This window comes from Phaenicophaeus curvirostris, chromosome 26 (genome assembly GCF_032191515.1).
Source record: "Phaenicophaeus curvirostris isolate KB17595 chromosome 26, BPBGC_Pcur_1.0, whole genome shotgun sequence".
Classification (NCBI taxonomy): Eukaryota; Metazoa; Chordata; class Aves; order Cuculiformes; family Cuculidae; genus Phaenicophaeus; species Phaenicophaeus curvirostris.
The window spans coordinates 5,427,189-5,444,880 of NC_091417.1; the positions used below are offsets into that span (position 1 = coordinate 5,427,189).

The 17,692-nt window shown below is 50.8% G+C and overlaps 4 protein-coding genes across 4 annotated transcripts in view; 3 read left to right on the top strand and 1 right to left on the bottom strand.

Annotated features, from left to right (window-relative positions):
- Window positions 1-17,692, top strand: part of LOC138731318 (feather beta keratin-like) — a 42,470-nt gene that overhangs the window by 18,299 nt on the left and 6,479 nt on the right. The gene's annotated exons all lie outside the window — the stretch shown is intronic.
- On the top strand, window positions 1,851-2,214 carry LOC138731109 (feather keratin Cos1-1/Cos1-3/Cos2-1). The gene has a single exon (XM_069876824.1). It carries the CDS (start codon window positions 1,884-1,886, stop codon window positions 2,187-2,189), a length of 306 nt encoding a protein of 101 aa, XP_069732925.1. The 5' UTR covers window positions 1,851-1,883; the 3' UTR covers window positions 2,190-2,214.
- On the bottom strand, window positions 13,506-13,811 carry LOC138731033 (feather keratin Cos1-1/Cos1-3/Cos2-1-like). The gene has a single exon (XM_069876724.1). It carries the CDS (start codon window positions 13,809-13,811, stop codon window positions 13,506-13,508), a length of 306 nt encoding a protein of 101 aa, XP_069732825.1.
- LOC138731034 (feather keratin Cos1-1/Cos1-3/Cos2-1-like) lies at window positions 15,845-16,147 on the top strand. The gene has a single exon (XM_069876725.1). It carries the CDS (start codon window positions 15,845-15,847, stop codon window positions 16,145-16,147), a length of 303 nt encoding a protein of 100 aa, XP_069732826.1.

The following is a 17,692-nucleotide window of genomic DNA, read 5'->3' on the forward strand; positions in this document are numbered from 1 at the left end:
ATTTTCTAAAGGTGCTCATGATGGACGGAAAACATCCCAGCTAATGACATGGGCTGGGTGCTTGTTTTCCCCAACCCTCCTTGTTCATTTCCTGCCTTATGCCATGCCCCTTCCCTCCTGGAAGCTTCTTCTGCATGCTGGGATGGAGGCGTTCCAGGATTTCTGGGTCAGGAATGTGTCAGTGCCAGGAGAAGACTCAGCTCAAGTGCCGCATGGGTGTTGTGCAGGCAACTGATGCTGGACTGGGGCACAGTGGTGGGGCTGCCGGTGGCTGCGTTGGCAGGCAGAGACCCTGCAATCCTTGGCTGGTCACCCAAGGGCTGTCCTTGAGGGAAGATATGCTGGGTCTTTTTCTTTCCCTCCCTGCCTGCATAACGAAGAGTTTTTCCTAGGGATGCTGCCTGCTTCCCTGCCCGATCCTGAGGAAGCATTTGAGAGTCCCTTTTGGCACCCCCATTCAAATACAGCAAGGGCAGAGGGCTTGGCATATACATCAAAGGCTTCCTTTGAGCTTGTGTAGGACCCTCTGGGTGCCATGCTCTCCCTCAGCTATGTCAGCCACATTAATCATCTTGGTGCCACCTGTAGACTTACAAAGGCTGCACCTGATCCCGTTGTCAATGAACCATTGTCCTGTGTCCCAGCCTCCACTTCCTCTGGGAATGGTCCCAGGACCACTTGTGCAACCTCCTTCCTCCCACCATCCAAGATATTTTGCTTCTTTCTTAAACAGTCAGTAGAGCGGCCCCAAAAAAGTATTGGATGGAGGCAGCGGCTGAGATAAAGAAGACTTCGATGATTTGGAATGGAGCACTGAGGTCCCTTTGAGAGGAGGAGGCAGCCAGGGCACGGCCAACACTGACACCACGCAAAAATCTGTACCCATTCCATACAGAAGAGATCCCACAGGGATCCTACATGGAGGGAGAGAGGTCAGAAGATCCCCCACATTGGCTTTGAGCGTCGCGTAGCCCAGAAGAATGGAAGACAAGAAAGAGTTGGGAGGGAAAGACGAAGATGTGAAAAGTCAAAGATGTTCCTTCTTTAGCAGGGGGCTTGGAAAAAACCCCTGGGAAAGATCCCTCTCATCTAAAGCTCTCTGTGATTCTATGTCCAGAGATTCTCTGTCATGTGGGATTCCTTGGGCATCCAAGGGGAAACACAGGAATGGTGCCTGTTTCCTGACAACGTTGCCACAATCAAGCCCGCAGCAATGAGCCAGGCACACATCAGCTGCCTGCACGGGATGCCACCAGCACTGAAGCTGAGCCTTCCGCCCATACTTGGGTGTTTCTGTCCCAGAAATCCTCAGCCTTCTCATCCCGGCACTGACAGAATCCTTCATGTGGGAAAGCACAGGGCATCAGGCAGGAAATGAGAAGGCAGCAGGGCAGGAACCGAGGACACAGCCCATGCCATTAGCTGGGATGCTTTGCGTTTGACTTGAGCTTGTCAGAATATTCTCCCTTGCCCAGAGGGAGCCTCTGGGCCTGAGGAAGGGCAGGAGCACTATAAAAGGCAGCCCAGCTCCCTGCTCTCTCATCCACTTCTCTTGTGTCCTCTCCCTGGGAACCAGGTGAGTGTGAAGCCTCTTCTCCTCCTCCTTTAAGACCAGGTCTGTTCATCCGTGTCTGTCTCAGCTGCTGTTTACTGCCCTAGCACAGGGCTGGGAGCTGCTTCTCCTGGGAGAGGGAAGGAAAGAGCAGGTCTTGCCCAGAGAGCATGTGGGACTTGTTTGAGTTGTCCGCTGGGCTTTGAGCTGGGCAGTGACTGCCGGTCCAGGAGGTGCCTCGCTTCCCCTGAGCTTGGTCTGGGCAGTGCTTCTCTTCAGGTGTCCCCATGTTCTCTTTCCTCTCTCCCAGGTGCACCTCTTGCCCAGAGACATGTCCTGCTGCAACCCGTGCCAGCCCTGCCAGCCCTGTGGCCCGTGCCCGCTGGCCAGCAGCTGCAATGAGTGCTGTGTGCGGCAGTGCCAGGACTCCGTTGTGGTCATCGAGCCCTCTCCCGTGGTGGTGACCCTGCCCGGACCCATCCTCAGCTCCTTCCCTCAGAACACTGCCGTCGGCTCCTCCACCTCCGCTGCTGTTGGCAGCATCCTCAGCTCTAACGGAGTTCCCATCTCCTCTGGGGGCCTTGACCTCTCCTGCATCACCAGCGGCTACTGTGGCAGCAGATGTCGGCCCTGCTAAATCTGCTCACAACATCGATGGACAAGAACCTCTGAAGACCTCGGAATGTTGATCTGGACAAGGACAGTGCTTGGACGCATTGTGTTTAGAGCTTTGAGCCACTGCTTCCTTCTTCCAGTCCTTTCTCTCTCTTTCCTTTGCTGCTGCCTTGTCCCATTGCAAGCCTAATGGGGACCTGTTGACCTCCCTCCCTCTTCAGGTCAGGCATACAGATGCCCCACAGGAGCTCCACTGTGCCTTGATTACTTCAATTTTGCTACCAGGGAGCCACCTCCTTTTCTTCATCAGACTCATTAAAGTTGTGCTGCATCCACACCATGGCCTCTGAGTCCTTCCTTCTGTGACAATTCTTCCCACCTGCTCATGAGACAAAGTTTCTTTCTGGACATGATTGTCTTGGGGGCAACAGAGGATCATTTTCCATTCTCCATGGAAGGAGAGGGTAGGACTCATCGCACAGAGTTTTGTTTTGTGCCTTGACCCTTGGAGCTGCAGAAGTTATTCCTTGCTACTCCTGAGACCATGGCCATCAGTCCTTCCAGCCTTATTGCACCTTTTCCCTGATGGATCTTGTGCTCTGTGCCCTGGAGCACCTTCTGTGAATGGGGAGCTACCGATTCCATTATGACCACCAAGCCTTGTAGCAACGGGAAGGTGCTGCTCTGTGGAGCTCATGATCAGTCCAGGGCAGAGTCGCCCTACTGAGACCAGCTCCTGCTCTCATGAGGGTCACTGAGTACAGGCTGACAGACCTCCTTGTCTGGATGGGAGGGGAAAGACCAATGGAAACAGTGGAGGTTTTGTGCTGGAACACTGGAGGTATCATGGAGGAATCTGAATGGCACTCAGTCCCAGACTGATGCCACACAGCTGCTCACCAATTCCTGTCAGGAACCTGAGGGGTTTCAGCTCCTCCATCTCGCTGAGCAGAGCAGCCAAGGCAGCCCAGGCTCACAACTGCCCTTTCCAGGGTGGGTGTTTGCCAGGACACACACAGGAGCATATTTTCCCTTGGACTCTCCCTGCAGGAGGAGGATGTTGAGGCACTAAACAGTGCCTCAGTAGTGATGTCTTCATGAAAGGGAGAGGTGGCAACCCAGGAACACTGACAACAAGCAGCTGGACTTGGCTAGAATCCTGCTGGAGGAGTCAAAACATGCTGCTTCTTCTTCTCTTGCTGAAAGGCTTAAGCTGGCAAATGCCAAACCCCTTTGCCAGCATGTTAGCTTTTAAACAAAAGTTCCTCCCTCTGGACAGTGGTGAGTCAGTAGATAGGGCTGTACAATCTCTACAGAGAGAGGAGAACCCTGTAACCTCCAAGATTTTAAGGGGTCAAGGTCCACAGCCAGTGACTATCATTGTATCCCTCACTGACCAGAAATATCACCCGTGGCATCAGAGGGGGAGCCCAGATTGTGCTGCCTTCATGGGAGAATCCCAGTGCTGCAGGAGGACCTGGCAGGTCTGCGGCCACACAAGCACGCAAGGTAGTTCCTCTCACTCTGGGGGTAGCTGTGATCGGGGAGGAGAATTTGGCAGATGATTGCTGTTAGGACAGAAGGAGAGCATGGTAGGAGAAATCACCTTTGCTAGACTTCAGAACCTCCTCTTCCTCATCTTCCTACTCATCTCCAGAAGGAGGAGGCATAGAATGCATCCAAGTGCAAAGACAGCTTGGGCAAGTCTTCTGTTTTCTGTCCTTCATCTTCTCCCACACTGCATTGTGTCCCGTCTCCTCTGGGGGCCTTGACTTCTCCTGCATCACCAGCAGCTAATGTGGCAGCAGATGTTGTCCCTGCTAAAGCCTCTGATGACAGCCCAGATGAAGACCCCCAGGAATCCAGACCTCAGTTCTCAACTAAGGACAGAGCTCCTAGATGTCACTTTCAGAGACCCTGAGCATCCACTATTGCCCTTCAATAAGAGGAAACCTGGGGCTCTCTGAAAACATGGCCACAGTCTGACTTCCCAGCTTCCTCTCTCTCTCCCACCTCTTTCTTGTCTTCTGTTCTTCTGGGCTACAAGACCCTCAAAGCCAGCGTGGGGGTTTTGTGTAACCCTCTCCCTCCTTGTAGCAGCAGATGGATGCCCTTTGGGATCTCTGCTGTGGGCAATCAGCACAGACTCTGAGAGCTGTCACTGCTCTCCCTGCTCTGGCTGCCCCCTCCTCTAGATGTGACCTCACAGCAACCTTCAGAGTCATTAAAGTTTACTGCATTCCAGCCTCTGCCTTCATGCAACCACTTTTTGGTGTCATTGTCTCAAGCTGTCAGGGAAGAAAATGGTATGTCTTGGATGGTGGGGAGAGGTACAGAAGTGGCATAGGTGGTTCTTTCATCATTGGCAGGGGAAAGGGGAACACAGAGCAATGGTTACCTTAATGTCCCTGTGTCTTGAAGCTATGCTAACAGATGTAAGCCCTGATAAATCTCCTGTCAATATCCATTGACAACAACCTCCTGTGACCTCAGAACATGGTGCTGGATATGAGATACAGCTTGGAGGAATTTTATTCAGATCTTTGAATAATTGGTTCCTCCTTCCACTCTCTTCTCTATCTCTTTCCTTTGCTGTTGCCTTGTCCCAGTGAAAGCCTATTAAAGACCTGTTGGCCTCATGTCCCCTGCAGAGTGGGCACACTGACACCCCACAGGAGCTCCACTGCATCATGTCTTGGGTACAGTTTCTGGTGGGGAAGAATTCCTGAAGCAGCAACCAAATATCTTCTGCTGCACAGGCCCTGAGGACAGAGGAGTTCCTCAAGCAGTTCAGTGAAACACAAATCCTCAATGATGCTGGGACTCTTGTGGAATACAGTGTACTCAAGGAGTCAGTGAACAGGAGAAACCCCTGTCTACTTGAATGGGCTGTGAACTTACGGCTTGAGAAGCCCAAAGGTTGGAACAAGTACAGGTGTAAGCGAACACGCTGGAGTTGTGGAAAGGCTGTGGAGGTTTTCTACCTAGACTTTAGTAATGCCAGAGGGGCTGCTGTCATTATCCATTGTACGTCAACAGCACGGGGCGCAAAGCCCATCTGGGAAGACATGCAGTAAGGCAAGAAGGACTTGTGACCATGGGCTGAGGAGGAGTTAGGAATATCTTCCTTAGCTCCAAGGGAAAGGGTACGAAAGACAACCCAGTGCAATGAGTCCCTACCCTCTACTTCCTCAGGGAATGATGAAGGCTCCTCTATTGTACCCAACAAAATCCTCTCCAAAAAACCACTTTTTCCACTGAGCAGACTAGAATTCTTCCCACAGAAGAAAGGAGGACTCAGAGGCCCAGACTTGGATGCAGCAAAACTTTAATGAGTCTAAAGAAGAAAAGGAGGTGGATCACAGGAAGAACCAGGAGCGGGCATGGAGATGCAGTGGAGCTCTTGCTGGGAGCCCCTGGATGGGGCTGGCATTAGGACAAGGCAACAGCAAAATAGAAAGAGAAGAGATTGGAAGGAGGAAACAATTATAGAAAGATCTGAATAAATGCCTCCAAGCTCAATCTCGTGTCCAGCACCATTTGCTGAGGTCATAGGAAGTTCTTGTCAGGTATGTTGCCAGCAGATTTAGCAGGGCCAACATCTGTTGCCACAGTAGCAGCTGGTGAGGCAGGAGAGGTCACAGCAGCCAGTGTTGATGGACACTCCGTTAGAGCTGAGGATGCTGCCAATAGCAGCAGAGGTGGAGTTTCCCACAGCGGTGTTCTGAGGGTAGGAGCTGAGGATGGGTCCGGGCAGGGTCACCACCACGGGAGAGGGCTCGATGACCACAACGGAGTCCTGGCACTGCTTGCAACAGCACTCATTGCAGCTGCTGGCCAGCGGGCACGGGCCGCAGGGCTGGCAGGGGCCGTAGGGACGCCTTCATCTCCTTTGCTGACCCTGGTGTTCCCTTGAGCCACTTCCTTTTCTTCTTGAGAGTCAATAAAGTTTTACTGCATCTGAGGCTGGGCCTCTGAGTCCTCTCTCCTTCTACGGCAGCTCTTCCAGTCTGCTTGTGGGAAAAGGTGGCTTTTTGGAGAGGATTGGGGTGAGTGTACAAACTGTGTGCAGAATCAAAGCAAAAAGATCTATTCTCTACTTGCCATCAGTAAAGGTATTTGCCAGCAAAGCCAAAATACTCCAGTTATGTTTATGTTGAATTTAACTAAGACTACACTTTAGTGTGAAACTCTCCTTGCTGGCACTTGAAATTTTCTGTTGCTGAGTGAGAAACCTGGAGAATCAGGAAGAGGGCTCAAGGAGACAAGATCCAGAGGAGGCCACAGAGATCATCCGAGCACCTCTGCTCTGAAGACAGGCTGAAAAAGTTGGCGTTGTTTAACCTGGAGAAGAGAAGGCTCCAGGGAAGCCTTAGAGCAGCTTCCAGTACCTGAAACATCTACAGGAAAGCTGAGGATTGGCTTTTTACAAGGGCCTTTAGTGAGAGGACAACTGGGAATGGCTTAGCAAGAAATTCTGAATGAAGAGGATGGGTAGGCCCTGGCTCAAGTTGCCTGGGGAAGCAGTGGATGCCCCCTCCCTGGAGATGTTTAAGGCCTGGTTGGATGGGGCTTTGAGAACCTGATACAGTGGGAGGTGTCCCTGCATAAGGCAGGAGTTTAGAACTGGATGGGCTTTAATGTCCTTTCCAATCGAAACTATTCTGTCATTTTGTGACAGTGCCTATGTGCTTGACAGATTTCCACCAGGTCACCATCATCACCGAACAGCTGCAGCTGGGCTCCTCCTGGCCTGGGGAAGCTGCTGCTCTGTGATGCTCATGGGCAGAGCAGTAGAGATTGCCCCTGCCATGAGCTGCATGTTCCCTCATGACAAGTGACACACAAGGATGTTGCAACTTGTAATTGCATGGACTCGTTCTGGGATGCAGAGTGAGACAACTTTATTCTCAACCTGACTACTTTTCTCGATAGAAATCATGTACTAAGTACAAAACTTATGTCCAATCACCATTGTTAGCGTATACCTATAAACCAATCAACTAACAGATCATGTGCTCGTTATGCACCTATTTACTGCTAACTTAACATAATTTTAAGTATTTTCCCACTACTATCAGCAGACAAGGCAAGTTTCACAATAAGAAATAACTTCCTCATAGAATCATAGAATCATAGAATCACAGAATAACCAGGTTGGAAGAGACCCACCAGATTATTGAGTCCAACCATTCCTATCAAACTCTAAACCATGTCCCTCAGCACCTCATCCACCCGTCCCTTAAACACCTCCAGGGAAGGGGACCCAACCCCCTCCCTGGGCAGCCTCTGCCAGGGACCAATGACCCTTTCTGACTAGTGGTTACATAGTTAAAACACCTATCTAAGCAATGCCACAATGCTTTATGCATTCATTGTGTGTACTAAATTCTTGCCTCCTCATCCCACGATTTTGTTCCAACAAGCATGACAGTGTCCTTCTCCCAAGGCCACTCTCACTCCATCCACGCATTTGAGCTTGCTCTGGAAATCCCCACACAAGGACACAGGAATACACATGACCATGCGTATCTCCATGGAGTCATGCATATCTCCATGGAGTCATGCACAATTTTGTGCACCCCCATGCATTCACAGAGATCTATATGCACGAATGCTCGCACAAGCAAGCACACGTGCCTTAAGCAAGTTAACTGTGGGCTTCAGAGAGAAGACGCTGCCTCAGTTTTGCTCAGAGCAGGTTGAATTGCCACAGAGACCTTGCTGGAGTTGTTGACACACTTTCCACCAGCTCATAATTTCCTTCTCACAGGGATTATTTACACAATGCTCACTCCCTGAAGTCCCGAGGGGAGAAGAGATGCAACAAGCATCTATAAGCAGCAGGAGAGTTTGGAGAGCAGGTACATTCAGGCACTGTTAACGACTCACAGCAGGAACTGCTGGAAGCAGAGAGCAGGAGTGAGGCTGCTTGTGTGGCAGGGCTCAGGGTCTGAAAGAGATAAGAAGGAAGGAAAGGAGGTGAACAGGAGGAAAATGAGTGTGAGATCCAGCACTTGGGTTTTGCTCACAGATACCATGAGAGAAGCCAGTGCTTCATGCTGAGGGTTAGAGGTAGGTGCTGTGTTTGCACAGGATAATCTTCTATTACTTAGCTTGTAGCTTTTGCATAGTGTCTGTTATACAATACCTGTGTCTGTCTTGTCCTTTTCTGGGTGTCTTCTCTCCTGAGATCCCTCCATCCTCATTTACTGCTTCTCTGTCTCTGTCATTGCTGATTTCTCAGGCAGTGAGGCTGTTACAGCTCAGAGCTGTGTTCCTACTGTGCGGGTACCAGCTCAGGGGCACTCCCACACCTCAGATGGACTGTAGGAAGGGTCTGGGAAGGTGTGTGGGTGCCTGAACATGTGACCTCATCTCTCACCATGAAATTCCACTGCTGTTTTTCTCTCTCTTTCATTTTTGTCTCTGGGATCAGTCTCTCATCTTCTGCTTTCTTACATTAGACCCTACACTGCTGTCCAGGTACAGCACTGATTTTGGGCCCTTCTCTTCATAGAAGTACATCACAGAACAACTCTTCCCAGCCCAAGAAGTGCTTGTCATGGAGTTGGTGTCATTGCCAGTTTTAAGGTACCCGTCCTTCCTCTCACCTCACTGCGGTCACTGTTTTCTATGGGTCCCTCCTCATTGTCTACATGCTGCCGAGAACAGTGCCACTGAGACAGCTCTGCAAAATGCTCTCCTTTTTTTACACAGTCCTCACACCTCTCATCAATCCACTCATCTACAGTCTGAGGAACAGAGAGGTCAAGGAGGTGCTGGAGAGGGTGCTCAGGAGGCCTGCTACTTGCACTGATGGCTCCAGCTAGGTGTGGATATCCCAGCATGAAGCCGATTCTCCTTCAAACTGACAAAGAGAACATGGCAAGGAACATCCTGGGCATTAACTGTCAGCTTTCACCTAATTGTGCAATGGCAAGAGGCAAAGGGAGAAGAGGGTCTTAGCAAAACCCAGTTAAACCAGGGTTAGGTTGGACAATAGGAAAAGGTTCTTCCCCCGGAGGATGGTGGAACACTGGAACAGCTCCCAGGAAAGCAGTCACAGCACCAAGCCTGACAATATTCCAGAAGCATTTGGACAACACCCTTAGACACATGCTGTGGATATTGGGGTTGTCCTGTGCAGAGACAGGACACAGGACTTGATGATCCTTGTCAATATGATTCCGTGATTGGATTTACCAACATTTTTCTGAACTCTTTCCCAGTTTATGCTTATAACCAAACTGTTGCAGTATAAGTTGGACAAGTAAAGTTTGAAGTGGATGAAAAATTCACTAGATATCTGGGCTCAGAGGATTCTCAAGGCACTTTGGTGGAATGAATTTGCAACATCCGAACGTTTTGCCTTTATTAGAAACAATAGGCAAAGATTGAGACTAAAGAAGACAGAAGAAAAGCTGTTGTGTTGAGAGCTAATTAAAATCTTACTGTTTACCATCTCCATTGCCAATAAAGACAAACCTACAAAACAGGAAAAGCTCACTAATTAGCCCCATGGGAATGGTTTGTTTTCCAAATCTTAATCAGTGGTAAAAAACATCCCACACTTCAGTAAGGGCGGGGCTGAGTGGTGCTAGCCTTTAGGTCTCGTCATCTCCTCTTTTTAGCCAAGATCTGGCTTTGTCCCAACTAAAGAGGGGCATTTAAATTAAGTGACCCAATTCAGAGTATGATTATACAGTTTTATACAACCTGGAGTCAGATGAGATGGGTAAGGTCCTCTGGTGGGGCCTCTCATGATTGCTTCCATTTTTTCAGGATTCCAAGGACTCAATCCTCCTTCAGGGTCCCATTGAAGTTCCTTCTACAGTGTTCATTCAGTTCTATCCCCATTTAACTTCAGAAAACAAAGCCAGGTGTGAATCTTCATGATGTCTGATTCGCTGCCCCTTGGTCATTCATCCACCACTGTCCCCGAAGACTGAGTACAAACACACAGACACAAGTTTGCTCTTCATCCAGAACATGGAGTTACACCTTAAGCACCCAGCTACAGACACCTCTCTCTGAAAGGCACTGCACATGACCAAAAGGAGATAAAGACCTCATGCTGCATCCTGTGGAGGGTGTTCTCTACCAACTAATAAGTCCTTTCCTGCAGCTGCATGATAGAATAGGTGTTTACTGAAAGGAAAATATGCTCCTTCATCTCCCAACCTAGATGCAGTGCCTTAGTCATCAGGTCCAATATGTAATGGCTCCTGCTAGAAAGGATCCCAGCAAACAAGTGGGGAATTGTTGAGACCACAACTTGGGCAGGATCTACAAAATGGTGAGGTAAAGGAAAGTCCCAGCTGCCACTCTTCCCAGGATGATGACTCCTAGATTGCTGACGTCCTTGTCAATTCAAGTGGCCTAGTGACCACAAAAAAGCAGATGAGGGACATGGATACAAACAGTACCATGCAGAGGAGATATCCTTGTCATCAGGTTCCTCTCTGCCTTAGCTTAAAGGCCAAATTGAACACGATCTACCTGTCTAAGATTCCTTGAAGAGCTTCAGCACTTCCTATTAAGGGGTACAAAATCTGGTAGCCCACTAGAAATACTTCCATAATTCTGTGTCCAAGCCAATCAGTAGGAAGGCTCAGAATATATTCCAAATAATCACAATGCTCACAAGCAAACCACACAGTTCAACACTCCAAGAACTGTGGTCAATGACTCAATGTCTAAGTGGAGACCAGTGATGAGTGGCATTCCTTGGAGGTCAGCATTGATGTTGTTGAACATCTTTGTCACAGACATGGACAACAGGATTGAGGGCAACCTCAACAAGTTTGCCAATGACACAAACCTATGTGGTGCCGTTGACATGCTAGAGGAAGGGACGCCATCCAGAAGGACCTAGACAGGCTGGAGAACTGGAGAGATGTTGAAACAAATCATCTTCGCCGAGGCCAAGGGTAAAGTCCTGCACTTGGCTCAGGGCAAGTCCAAGCAGGTTGGGTGGAAAAGAAATTGAGAGCAGCTCTGAGAGAAGGACTTGAGGTAGCTGATGGATGTGAAGCTCAACATGAGCCAGCAATGTGTGCTTGCAGCACAGAAAGCCTACAGTGCCTAGGCTGCATCACCCTCCCCTTCCTCTGGGAATGCCGATGGCTTTCCTTTATCCCTGGAAGATCACCCCAGAGTGACACCTTTCTCTGTGGCAGCCAGGGAGATAATCTGGTGAGAAAAGGGTCACACAGAAAACCAGGCTGTGATGCAGTGGAACTTTAATGAGTGAAAAGAGGGAAAGGAGAGAGGCTATGAGTGAAGGGTAGCAGTTCCTTCCTTGGATGGGGAGAGCAGGTGCTCAGGGTGCAGGGGAGCAGAAGACATCAGAGAACACAGAGAGAAACAGGTAAGACAGACAAAGCCCATGTTCTCAGAGAGACCAGGCGCGCCTCTTCTGCCTTTCTTTAAAAGTGGAGAAATGGATGCTCTCTCTGAAAGCGACAGCCAGGATCTCCATGCTCAGTCCATTACCGTCTTGTGGGTTCCTGGAGGTCCTTCTGGGGGGCAACCTGGGGCAGTCTTAGCAGGATAGGCATGGCCTGGCACAGTAGCTGCTGGTGATGCAGGAGACATCACAGCACTCAGTGTTGATGGACACTCTGTTGGAGCTGAGGATGCTGCCAACAGCAGCGGAGGTGGAGTTTCCCACGGCGGTGTTCTGAGGGAAGGAGCTGAGGATGGGTCCGGGCAGGGTCACCACCAGGGTCTTGAAGCAAGCGCTTCAAGCACTCAGAGATGTGAGTAGAAATGCTCCCTGTGGCAGAGCTGTGTGATGCCAGGAAACCCTCAGAATGTTTTTCTCCACCCTTTGGGCTGAGGTTTTAAGGCTGCTTTGATCAGGCAGGGTGAGGAGCACACAGGAGCCTGCAAACTTCAGGTCCAACTTTCAGGAATCTCCCTGGGAAAATAATTGAGCGGAGTGTGAAATGCTCCAGGGTTTCTCAGCTGTATTGCTAGCACTGGCAGAGGCTGGTGAGACAGGAGTGCCAAGCTGAGGAGGGACAGAGCAATTGTGTGCGTGGGACTGTCAGCAGTAGAGGGGGAAGAGGGGAGTCCTAACCCTGTGACAAAATCAAGAGCTGTCCTTTTGGGACAGCGGAGGCTGCAGATGGCAAAAGAGATCACCTGCACTTAAAACCTCTGCCTCTTTTGGCAAGGCTGGAGGAAACACTGGCAGTCTTACCAGGGACAGGCATATTCCTACACCACCTACAAGGAAAGCCAAGTCAACACAAGGACAGCTGAAATGCTGCAGAATCACTTGATTGTAGAAGAAAGCCACAATGGGAAGTGAATGAGGAACATTCCACTGCTCTTCCTCAGCTGAGAGACTAAGAGGTTGTAGCTGCAGATGTCTTGTGACCGGAACTACAACCAGCAGAGCTATCAGTGAGGAGCAGATGAGAAGAAACCCATTGCAGCACTGCCATCACAGCTGCCAGGTGGAGAGAAGCCCTCCTGAAGCAAGAGCCACCAATAGGCAGAATTCTCATGTGCTGCTGGATGCAGAAGCAGCTACCAGTGACACCCCAAACTGCCAGTGCAGCAGAAGAGAAGGGGACCTCACTCGGTCAGTGGTTGGGCTCCCCATCACCTGCAGGGCAAGCTCAAAGGTGATGAAGGGCATTTGTGCACAAAGATGCAGCAGGGCAGGCCCTGAGAGCTCCTGGTTCTGCAGGACCAGGGACATCTTCCTTAGCTGAAAGAGACGGTGTCTTGAAAGGAGCCACTGCCTGTGTCTCACCCTTCCATTACGCCAGGAATGCCGATGGCTCTCATTCATCCCTGTAAGATCTGCCCATGCTAACACCTTTCTCTGTGGAAGCCAAGGAGAGAATCCAGAGAGAGAAGAATGATCACGCAGAAGACCAGGCTGTGATGCAGTGAAAATTTAATGAGTGGGAAGTCTGACAGGAGGTCCTCTGAGTGAGGTCCACAGTGCAGGGAGCACCAGGGATACCAAGGAGCCTTTGTCTCTTGGCCGGGTAGGAGTTTGCACCAGGCGTCTGTGTGCCTGTGCCTGAGAGGGAGGTGGGCAGCAGTTCCTTCATTGGATGAGGAGAGCAGGTGCTCAGAGTGCAGGGGAGCTGAAGACAACAGAGAACACAAGGAGAGAAAAGGCAGAGGGAACAGGCATGTTGGAGAACAGCCATGGTTTCAGAGAGCCCAGGTGCTTCTCTTCTGTCTTCCTTTGTGAGCAGAGGTAGGGATGCTCAGCCTCTCTGAAAGTCATGGCCAGGATCTCCATGCTCAGTCCATTACCGTTCTGTGGGACTCTTGAGATCCTTCTTTTGAGTGACCTGGGGCAGCCTTAGCAGGGCAGGCATGGCCTGCCACAGTAGCCACTGGTGATGCAGGAGAGGTCAAGGCCCCCAGAGTTGATGGGCACTCCCGCATCACTGAGGATGCTGCCAACAGCAGCGGAGGTGGAGGAGCCCACAACGGTGTTCTGAGGGAAGGAGCTGAGGATGGGTCCAGGCAGGGTCACCACCACGGGAGAGGGTTCGATGACGACGGTGGAGCTCTGGCACTGCCGCACACAGCACTCATTGCAGCTGCTGGCCAGCGGGCACGGGCCGCAGGGCTGGCAGGGCTGGCACGGGTTGTAGCAGGACATGGCTTGGGATTGGAGGTGAACCTTGGAGAGAGAGGTCAATGAGGAACATTCAGGTGTGTGAGGAGCAACCCATCAACTCACCACAGGGGAGCCACAGCACATGATGAGAGCGTGAGGCTGTGCAGAAAAACCCAGGCACCTCTTCACCAGTTCCACCTGTCACCATGCAAAGAGATACAGACCCACAAAACATTTTCTCTAGACTAACGCCAGAAGGACTTCTAAGCCCAGACCCAGCCCCTCTCCACTGCCTTCTCCCCACTTCCCCTCCAAGGAGACGCAGTCTGGAGCCCCGAGATAGAACACAGCTTCCTACTCACTTGCTTCCAAAGGAGAAGAGGAGCGCAGCGGATGAGAGAGTGAAGAGTTGTGATGGCTTTTATACTGGTCCTGCTCTGACCTGTGTCCAGAGGAATCCTCTGGGGGAGCAATAATTTTCAGAGAAGCTCATCTCAAATGCAAAACATCCCAGCTAATGATACAGGCTTTGCCTTGGTTTCCTGCATGGTTGCCTTTCATTTCCTTGTTTGGCCATGTGGTCCATGTGCTCTCCCACTTGGAGGCTCCTTTTCATTTTCGGAGTGGGATGTCCAAGTGCTGGAGGGGTCGGGTGAAGGGTGGGGACTTTGGCATCCTCATGAGAGGATGCTTGCAGTCCCATTGTCAGGAAGGGTCCTGCTGCTCCCAACTCTGTAATACCTGTATGGAAGCCAAAGGACTCTTGAGGGGAGCAATGAGCTACCTCTTCTTCCTCCCACTCTCCAAACTCTCTCTGATGGTTTCCAGCCCTTGTTTCAGCAGACAGTTAGTACAACTGGGCCTGGATGCTCAGACAGAAGAAAATGAAGTGGGTGATCAGAAACACAACCCCCATGACCATCCTCAGCAGGGCAAAAGGCTCGATTCTTTGGTCACGTAGACTTTTTCATCATGTCTCTGTGGAATTACCTTTCACACTGCTCCAGTAGACACACAAGAGTAGGTAAGAAAGCACCCTTGCCTACATGTGAGCAACAATGGATTCATCCAAAAAGACATGGGGAATCCTCTTTTCAGGACAGTGCTGCAGCACCCAGAGGCAAGAGAAGGCTCCAGACACAAAGATGGCTTTGGTGTTAGTGTTGGTAGGAGACACTTAGAGAGAGGCCAGAGAGAGGAGGAGGCCCAACAAGCACACCAAGTCTTACCCACGCAGCATTAGGGGGAAGATAGTCTAAAGCAGCAGAGCTGAACACCTACCTCTGGAGGCAATGGCTAGTGACCATCAGAGAGGGCTTGGAGGGGGGGAGTAGGTAATTGTGGCACCTCATCATACTCAAGGGCCTTTGGCATCCAAATATTTCAGGACTGGGAGCAGCAGAGCCCTTCCTGAAAATGGGACTGCAAATATCCTCTCTTGAGGTTACCGATGTCCCCACCCTTCACCTGACCCCTCCAGCACCTGGACCACCCACCCCAGAAATGAGAAAAAACCTTCAAGGGGGAGTGGGCATGGCCAAACAAGGAAATGAAAAGGCAGCCATGCAGGAAAACAAAGCACAGCCTGTATCATTACCTGGGATGTTTTGCATTTGCAATGAGCATCTCTGAAAATTATTGCTCTCAAAAGGATTCCTTTGGACTTGAGGCAGTGCAGGACTAGTATAAAAGCCATCACAGTTCTTCACTCTCTCATTCACTGCGCTCCCATCTTCACCTTCAGAAGCAAGTGAGTAGGAAGCTCTGTCCTATCTCAGGGCTCCAGACTGCGTCTCCTGGGAGGGGAAGCAGGTGGAAGGTCTGGTGTGGAGAGGGGGGTGAGCCTGGTCTGAGTATGCTCTTGGGCATTCGTCTAGGAAAGAGCTTTTGTGGGCCTGGATTGCTTTGCAGATTTTCTGTCAGGACTGGCAAAGATGTGCCTGCACTTTCCTGCACAGCCTGCAGCTCTGAGGACATGGGGAGGGTGCCTTCTTGCATGAATTCAGGTTGCTCGTCACATGGCTCCATGTCCCACATCTCCCTCTCTCTCCCAGGTTCACCTCCAGACCCCAGACATGTCCTGTCAGCCCTGCCAGCCCTGCCAGCCCTGCGGCCCGTGCCCGCTGGCCAGCAGCTGCAATGAGTGCTGTGTGCGGCAGTGCCAGAGCTCCACCATCGTCATCGAACCCTCTCCCGTGGTGGTGACCCTGCCTGGACCCATCCTCAGCTCCTTCCCTCAGAACACCGTTGTGGGCTCCTCCACCTCCGCTGCTGTTGGCAGCATCCTCAGTGATGCGGGAGTGCCCATCAGCTCTGGGGGCCTTGACCTCTCCTGCATCACCAGTGGCTACTGTGGCAGGCCATGCCTGCCCTGCTAAGGCTGCCCCAGGTCACTCAAAAGAAGGATCTCAAGAGTCCCACAGAACGGTAATGGACTGAGCATGGAGATCCTGGCCATGACTTTCAGAGAGGCTGAGCATCCCTACCTCTGCTCACAAAGGAAGACAGAAGAGAAGCACCTGGGCTCTCTGAAACCATGGCTGTTCTCCAACATGCCTGTTCCCTCTGCCTTTTCTCTCCTTGTGTTCTCTGTTGTCTTCAGCTCCCCTGCACTCTGAGCACCTGCTCTCCTCATCCAATGAAGGAACTGCTGCCCACCTCCCTCTCAGGCACAGGCACACAGACGCCTGGTGCAAACTCCTACCCGGCCAAGAGACAAAGGCTCCTTGGTATCCCTGGTGCTCCCTGCACTGTGGACCTCACTCAGAGGACCTCCTGTCAGACTTTCCACTCATTAAATTTTCACTGCATCACAGCCTGGTCTTCTGCGTGATCATTCTTCTCTCTCTGGATTCTCTCCTTGGCTTCCACAGAGAAAGGTGTTAGCATGGGCAGATCTTACAGGGATGAATGAGAGCCATCGGCATTCCTGGCGTAATGGAAGGGTGAGACACAGGCAGTGGCTCCTTTCAAGACACCGTCTCTTTCAGCTAAGGAAGATGTCCCTGATCCTGCAGAACCAGGAGCTCTCAGGGCCTGCCCTGCTGCATCTTTGTGCACAAATGTCCTTCATCACCTTTGAGCTTGCCCTGCAGGTGATGGGGAGCCCAACCACTGACCGAGTGAGGTCCCCTTCTCTTCTGCTGCACTGGCAGTTTGGGGTGTCACTGGTAGCTGCTTCTGCATTCAGAAACACCTGAGAGCCCTTCCTGGCAGGTACCTCTTGCTTCAGGAGCACTTCTTTCCCTGTGGCTGAACCTCACGGGCCCCATCGTTTCAGGGGACTTTCCCAGGAGAAGCCACAGCTGGAATATTCAGCTGGACAGATCTGCAGCTTTGGAAATTTCTTTCCCCCAGCAGGTATGTGCATGATTACTCAGCTCAGCCAGGAGGTGTCTATGTCCAAACCATACTGAGCCTCCACACCAGCAGGAAAATCTGTAGTGATCTAACTTCCCTGGGTAGGAAGCTTGTTCTCATGAATACCTTCCGAAGTCAAAGTCTCCTCTTATCTTTTGAATCTGGACCCACTGGAAAACAAAAGGGCAGGTGGAACCTCGGGAGGAAAGGTCAGATGAAATTACATTTTCACGTACAGCTCCACCAGCTCAAAGATGGCTTTGTTTCCTAGAGGTATAAGTGTAAGCAATGGCCTTGCTGCATCCCATGTGATCACTGATAGATAGAAACCCTGTGTGAAAAACACACCGTTAAAACTGTCAGAAAATGAAACTACTCAAACGACGCTGAGCTGAAATTAGAAAACTGACACTACTTTAGCTCAAACCAGAAAAAATCATCCACTAAAACTTCTTGAATCATGGTGAAAGCTTCACAGCAGAGAAGGATTGCCAGGAAAATGACAAAATGCATCAAGAACAGCAATGTTCATGTCCAACATTGGTCAGTTGAATAGGACCACT